The sequence below is a fragment of the Enhydra lutris genome, unplaced genomic scaffold (genome assembly GCF_002288905.1).
Source record: "Enhydra lutris kenyoni isolate GAN:26980312 unplaced genomic scaffold, ASM228890v2 scaffoldscaffold69, whole genome shotgun sequence".
Taxonomy (NCBI): domain Eukaryota; kingdom Metazoa; phylum Chordata; class Mammalia; order Carnivora; family Mustelidae; genus Enhydra; species Enhydra lutris.
Window position 1 is genome coordinate 3,822,624 of NW_019154153.1, and position 7,657 is coordinate 3,830,280.

At 47.1% G+C, this 7,657-nt stretch overlaps 1 protein-coding gene across 2 annotated transcripts in view; it reads right to left on the bottom strand.

Annotated features, from left to right (window-relative positions):
- LOC111159753 (DEAD/H-box helicase 11) overlaps nt 1-7,300 on the bottom strand; it is a 35,055-nt gene extending 27,755 nt beyond the window's left edge. For both annotated transcript variants that reach the window (XM_022522336.1, XM_022522337.1), the window contains exons 1-3: nt 7,239-7,300; nt 2,151-2,336; nt 1,757-1,904 (exon numbers count right to left, since the gene is read on the bottom strand). In XM_022522336.1, coding sequence (XP_022378044.1) covers nt 1,757-1,900 — 144 coding nt within the window. In that variant the 5' untranslated portion in view covers nt 1,901-1,904; nt 2,151-2,336; nt 7,239-7,300. The remainder of the gene's footprint in view (nt 1-1,756; nt 1,905-2,150; nt 2,337-7,238) is intronic.
- Nucleotides 7,301-7,657: the final 357 nt, after the last annotated feature.

The following is a 7,657-nucleotide window of genomic DNA, read 5'->3' on the forward strand; positions in this document are numbered from 1 at the left end:
CTGTCAATACTCACTGACTTGGGGATTTAAAAGAGGCATGTTTCATTTTATGTCAATATAAAGTTGATTTTTCTTTTTTTCAAGGAGAGAAAGGAAATCCCTAGTACTACAGTTGTGAAGTAGATCTTAGGAGAACATAGAGAAGAAAGTCTCCAGGGTAAAATGGAGTTAGTAACTACTACAGACCGAACTGTGTCCCCCCACAAATTCGTATGTTGAAACCCTAACCCCCATGGGACTGTACTGGAGAAAGGGCCTTCAGGGAGGGGTTACAGTTAAATGAGGTCCTAAGGGCAGAGCCCTGATCTAATAAAACTGATGTCCCAATAAAAGGAGGAGAAACACCAAAGATCTCTCCCCCATGTGAAGACACAGTAGGAAGGGGGACCCCTACAAGAAGGAAGAGTCGCCACCAGAAGCCAGAAGCTGCCCAAACCTTGCACTTGCCAGCCTCCCAAACTGCGAAATAAATTTCTGTCCTCTTAGCGCCCAGTCTGTGGTATTTTGTTATGGCACCTGAGCAGCCTGAGTAAGCTATAATTTTAAGGATGGACTAGCATACGGAGAGGCCCCTGGATGGTGTGAGAAAGTGATGTAGGTATACTAAAAACTAGACAAACTTTAAAAGACAATTATCAACTCTGGGAAAACAAAAATTATTCCAGAAGAAAACCCATAATCAGAGCATCCTGACTTAGCAGAGGCTAAAATTTTCCATCTAAGCTACATCGGGAGGATGGGGCGCTGGAGGGAAAGGAAACGGTTACAGAGCTACATCTTAGCTATCACAAGGGGAAGGCACAATGACTAGAATAAATCGAGAAACAGCACCAAGCTTACAATTCCAGTTATGCTATGCAAGTGTATTTCTTAGGAACCAGTTAAAAGAATTCAAAGGACCTGCCCAAAGAACCAAGTTTGATAAATTTAACTTTTTAAATGACATGCATGCATTATTCTTTATTAGATTTTTCATATGACTTTAAACAAAGGAGAGGGAGATGTTCAACGACACTAACTGTTGCTGAGAGGTCAAGTAAGGACTCAAAACACCCAAATCTACTAATCAGGAAGTCACTGCTGATACTAAAAGCCATCTCAGGGGACTGGTAGGGGAAGAAGGCCTGCTGCACCAGCCTGAGAGCCTCCTGTGGATGGAATTTGCCAAGCTCCACGGGATGACAGGGACATGGAGGACCTCCAGGAGGTTGCAGCCTGGCTGGGGGAACTTCGCATCAACGCTATCACGTAGTACTTTCTAAAGGAGAGGCGGGGGCTGCTCGCTATAGCTCTAATGCTCTTCCTGGCCACCCTCTGATAAATCCCTCTGTCATTCCACTCCTGGAAGAAAAAGCTCACAAGCCTTTGACTGGATCTCTCCAGCACTCGGTAACCTGGTAACCTCGTTCCTGAAGACTAAACCAGTATGTTTAACCTGTGAAAAGCCAAGGTAATCAGTTTCTCAACATCAAAGCACTTGTGTGCCCAGAACAATTTGGAAAGCTTTAGGGCTATAGGTCTTGGTTCCTATAGGCATTCACATTCTCCTTTGTCTTCAGCCTAATTGTTCTCAAACCCTGGGGCTGCATTTAATCTTTAAGAGGAAGTGACTGTTACTCAGAAAGGTAAACCAAGGGAACAACTTTGCCCAACTTCAAACCATGAAAATTTCTGCCTAGGTTAACAAGCATGCTAGGTGGCTTCTACGGTGTCATAATCAGGGTCTCTCAGAACCCTCCTGATGATTCATACTTACAGTGCCAGTCGGACTCTCAAATATTCCAATCTTGCCAGCCTCCAACACCCGATACAGCTCTGCCATGAAGTCTTTCTGGATGGAATAGGGTGTGAAGGGAAAAGGGAAATGGATGCCACCAACCTCCTGGGTTTTATTAGCCATGGTCCTAAAGGGGGGGGAAAAAAAGGCTTGAAATCTAGAGCAGTTCCTAAGAGCAGTCTCAGTACTAGTTATGGAATCTCTCCTCAGGCTGTAGGCTTTTTTGCAAACAGAGACCATGTTCTCCCCATGGTGCATGTCCTCATGAAGCCATACCCAGCTCAGGCAACCCATCAAGTGACATTTGTCAAGAATGGCTATGCAGAACACAGCCGAGCAGAGTCCCACAAGAGAAACCACCCTGCCATCTTACCTGGGATTCCTATCCTTCTTGGACACCCTAATGCCTCCAGAAGAGGCGCAGAGACTTCGTCTGGAGGACCTGTGCCCTGGAGGTCAGGGATGTTGCTCCCGACTACCCGTGCAGCGCGGTTCTGCACATGTCCACAGCACGGCCGTCGCCTGGCAAAGCTGTCGCATGTACTCCTGCTGCCAAGGTCTGTAAAATTATGACACACAGGCAGAGGGTCACGAGTATGGTTCTTTATGTGGCACAGGTACATGCATACATCCACACCTCAAAGGAATCTTCAGTTTGCCTCTTCGTTCGTCATGGCCTCCATTTCCAGAATACATCAGAGCTGCCTCCTAAAGCCTTCCCAGCCTCAATAAATAAGCGCTTCCTGTCTGGTTGCAGACTGGGAGAGCTCTGCTGACAGGCACTAAGTCCTGGCTAGAATTCCAGAGCTCCCCAAACTGAGACTGATGTGTAAAACAAAGGCAAAAGAAAACTTACTAAATTTCCTTACTACCTACAGCCCACTGACAAGTCCCTGAAACAGGGAGAGTGACATCCTGTAGGGACTCAACTGCCTCAATGTTAATACTTTGCTAAGGGCAAAAGGTGATCCCAGCCTGACTACCCCACCGCCCCTCCCATGTAAGTCCACTTTAACATATAAAAATTCCTTTGGAGTGTCGCCTGAGTGGCTCAGTCGGGTAAGCCGCTGCCTTCGGCTCACGTCATGATCCCAGGGTCCTGGGATCGAGTCCCACATCGGGCTTCTGGCTTGGCAGGGAGCCTGCTTCTCTCTTCACCTCTGCCTGCCACTCTGCCTGCTTGTGTGCGTGCACGCTCTCTCTCTCTCTGACAAATAAATCTTTTAAAAAAAAATTCCTTTGGAAACTTCTTTTATCTCTAAACACCCCAAGATATGTGTTGGCAATCATCCCCCAAGCATATGGCCCACTGATATACATCTAAAGGGGCTCATAACTAAGATTTTATTAGACAATAATAAATGACCTTTCCCAACAACAGTTAACCCTCTCAAGATCCTGGAAAACTTGCTTCCAAAATTCCTTAGAGACTTACATTATCCCTGGTCCCCTCCCAGCTTGAAAGTATATAACGCACCACTGCTCATGACCCCATTGCAGCTCTTTCTGCCCACGGATCCTGTCCCCGTGCTTTTCTCTTTCCTTGCCAGGCCAAGGTCTAAGAACTTCTCAGCTCCATGTTTGATCTTTTTTCCCCTCTTCTGAACCAAATTTCTCCAAGATAGCTTCTGCATACCTCTTCTTCCTTTAAATTTTTTTTTTTTTTAGATTTTATTTTATTTATTTGACATACAGAGATCACAAGTAGGCAGAGAGGCAGGCAGAGAGAGAGGGGGAAAGCAAGCTCCCTGCTGAGCAAAGAGCCTGATGTGGGGCTCGATCCCAGGACCCTGGGATCATGACCCACGCCGAAGGCAGAGGCTTTAACCCACTGAGCCACCCAGGCGCCCCTAGATTTTTTTTTTTAATCTATTTTAAGTAGGCTCCATGCAACATGGGGCTTGAACTCATGACGCTGAGTTCAAGAGTCACATACTCTACCCACTGAGCCAGACAGCTACCCCAACCCTTTCTTCCTTTCATCACCACGTGGAGGACTGACCCTTCCATTCTGGTTCCCACACTCTCTTTAGAAGTCACTGCTCCAAACTATTTGGAAGGCCTATCTCTTCTAAGTACAAGTACTAATCAGTCTGAAATCCACCTACAATCAGCTACATGACTGGCTTCAATAAGACCAGTGACAGTGTCGGTACATTTATGAAGGGAAAGGTAATTGCCATGACACTCTTTTGGTTATAGTTTAGGAGCACCTAACAGGACAGAGGTCAAAGAACTATAAGGGTGACTCTTACAAACTAAGACCACTTAATACTGAGAGGGAGGCATATAATTAAAAAAAAAAAAAAACAAAAAACAGGAAGAAAAGAGGAAGGTATCTAACAAATTTTGATCACCTAATATGCGTTAAACACTGCACAGGCCTTTTTACTATTATTACCCTGGTTAACCTGTACAACACTGTAAGGACACAGTTGTCGGGTACTCATGCTTCCAGACACTAAGTAATTCTCAAAGGCAGAGTTAAGAGAAAACCCAGGAATCCACACCAAAGTCCATATGAGTCTCTTTTAGTCACATTCATCTGGAAAGAGATAACCAGCAGAGGCAGAAGGGAGATCTAATAAAAATATACATATTGAGAAATTATGCAAAACCTGCAAAAACCTACAACAGAAGCCACTGCAGAGTGGGATTTCTTGCAGACTAGAATTACAAAGTAATCCAGATCCTAAGAGAGCTCCAAGAACTTCTCTAACAAGCAAATACCCACAGATTGCCCCTCTGCTGCTCAGTCACACGCCAGATGGATTCACTCGCTGACCTCCTCCGCTTACTCATAGCTTCTGCCTACCCTAGACTTGGGCTGGCACAGGGCCTCTTCAGCACCCTCTACCTTTGAGCTTCAGAAGGGGAAATTCTTTTCACTTTTTTTAGTTCTAAAATCCCAAGGGAACAATCTCATCAGCATTGCCTGTCCTTTTAAACTAGATCACTGGTCAGCCTACAGACTGGTGAGGTACCCAGCTTGATCTAATCGTATTTGCTGCTTCCCACCCCCTTCCACCACTGTCTGGGAAATGACAGACGTTTCCTTGCCAGGCCAAGGTCTAAGAACTTCTCAGCTCCATGTTTGATCTTTTTTCCCCTCTTCTGAACCAAATTTCTCCAAGATAGCAAATTTCTCCAAGAGGCTTCTCTGAGAAGCCTCCCCCTCTATTTGGCCACCCAATCTGGGTCAAATACCACTCCCTATCCAAACACACATACACCACCCTGCTTGAAGTCATGCTTTTGTCTCATTACCCTGTATTTAATTTCTTCATAGCTCTTAGCACTAGCTGAACTTCTTTTATTTATAATCCTTTCCTACCAGAATACACGCGGCACCCTGTCCATCTGGTTCTTCCCTGCCCCCCAGCACCAGAATAGGTACTGTGGCACCTAGCAGGCAGTCAAATAAATTCTGATGGAATGAACAGCCAGCTTGACATGGTGGCTATAAGCAGAGGTTTCTGTTCTTCAGAGGTGTGGGCAGAGGAGGTTCCGCAACTAAAATATCTAGTCCAAGGGCCCGTTCTTTAATGGTTTCAAACTGCTTTCACAGAACTTCACAGCAACCCTGTGTGATATTTTCAGTACTCTATTTTATAGATGAAAACACAGAGACTCAGATAGGCTGAGACCTGCCCAGTCACTCAGCAAGTGCTTGAACCCAAGACTTGAACCCCCATCCGCCAGACCTCCAAGCCCCTGGGATTCACAGTTCATCCCTCTTCTTCCCACCAGGGCAAGCTGACTAAAAAGAAAGACTTGGTTACTAAACATCAGAATGACAACATGAAACAATACAGAGGAAAAGTAATTATTATTTCACTTCCCTGTGGGTGGTAATTATGGATCTCATTATTCCAGAAGCAGCACAGGCTAAATCACAAGTTAAAGAAGCATTTGCATAAATGCTTGAATAATGGATTGACTGAGTGCTATTAAGGACATTTGATGGGACTTTTTCTCACCTCTTCAGGTTGGTTGTGTGGCGGACAACCACGACCCCAGGCACAAGTTCTCCCTAGAATTCCCCAAGAGTGCTAAGGCATACGCCAGATACTTATTAAAGCAGATAAAATACATGAAAGCATCTCAGGTATATGTTAGTTCTGAAAGCTCATTTTCTTCAGTTCTCAATCATCACTCATTATTTGTGTATAAACTATTGCTACAGACTGAATTGTGTCCCCCAAAATTCATGTGTATTCATGTATATACTGTATATATTGTGAGAGCCCCAAGGATGGAGCTGGGAGGGAGACAGAAGGCTCCAGCAAGTGAGAATGAGCAGGTTGTGGGCCAGGTCCTGGAGGACTGCTGTTGTGCTCTGAGTTAGCAGCACAGTATAGACTGTATTTGAAGATAGGGCTTTTAGTAGGAAACTGAGGTGAAACAAAATCATTAAGAGTGGGGTCCTAATCCTTACAAGGACGGGTGGCCTTAGAAGAAGGGGAAAGAGGACTCTTTCCACACCATGTGAGGATGAGGAAGAAGCAGGCCTTCTGCAAGTCAGGAACACAGCTCTCACAAGGAACCAAATACGCCAGCACCTTAGACTTCCCAGACTCTGCAACCGTGAGAAAACTAATCTCTGTTAAGCCCCCAGTCTAAGGTACTTTGTTATGGTAGCCCAAGAGAACTTGAAGCCAGCGACGATTGTGCGGTTATGTTCCTAAAACACTTTAAGTTCACACACCTGGGAGACAATACAGCCCAGAAGAAGAAAAGCTTCTCCACACCTGCTGCCAACTCAGAGCACAACAGCAGCGCTCCAAGACCCGGCCCACAACTTGGGCCACCTTGCTGGAGCCTTCTGTCCCCCTCACAGCTCCACCCTTGGGGCTCTCACAATATCTAAGAAGAAGCTGCTAAATATTAGCATTTATTTCCACATTTAGGGCACCTCCTCCAACATTCCGGTCAATCCATTCATCCCAGTCCTCTAGACTGACCCCCTACTTCACCTCGATTCCCTGACGGGCAGTAAAGCACAGCTTTCAACAGTATGGGAGCTGGGCTCCAGGGGCCAAGTCCGGGATCCCAGCTCATGTTAATATCCCTAAGCCTCAGTCTCCTCATCTGTAAAAGAGAAACAGGTAACAACACTCACTTATAGCGTTGTAGTGATCACTAAATAAAGCAATTGATGACAAGTGCCTTAGCACAGCCGGGCTAAACTGAAGCCCCCTACGCGCGGTAGCTGTTCTCACGCCCAAGCGCAGCTCCACAGCAACTGCAGGTCCCGCCCTCATTAGTCCGCCCTTTCCCCTCGAACTGGTTCCTAGCCTGCCAATCACACGTTGGTCCCGCCTCTCCGGCTCCAGAACCGAATTTTCCCGCTCGCGGCTCGCCCTGCCCCCTGCACAACCGCCCGCCGTGTCTGCGCTTCCACTGGCGTCTACCGTCTGTCCTCTCACTTCGCCTCATCCTCACGCGGCACCGCGCTCACCTTTTTCGCCGGCGGGACTGCTTCGCTGAAGCCTGGCGGACGACGAGCTCGAGCAGAAGATCCCGGAATTTCAAATCGCGCCGCACCTCCGTCAGCGTGGGCCCCCGGGAGGAGCGAGCTGCGTCGCCACGCCCCCGCGCCAGTGCGCCTGCGCAGTCCGGAACTCGGAAGGGCGGGTAGACTGATTCGCCTTTTGTACCTCGGCTCGTGCACAGCGGTTTCAGCGGGAATTTTTTTTCCCCCCTGGCGCCGGAAACCGTTGTCATGACAGCACCCTAGAGGCTGGGGTCAGGATTCCGGGCTCTCTCCCTTTGCCCTCCTGCCAGATGCAGGATGTTTTAGTGATCTTCCACTGACTGGCACCAAATGTACTGAGCTCAACGGTTGCTTGACTCGATCAAATTGGCCAATATTGATCA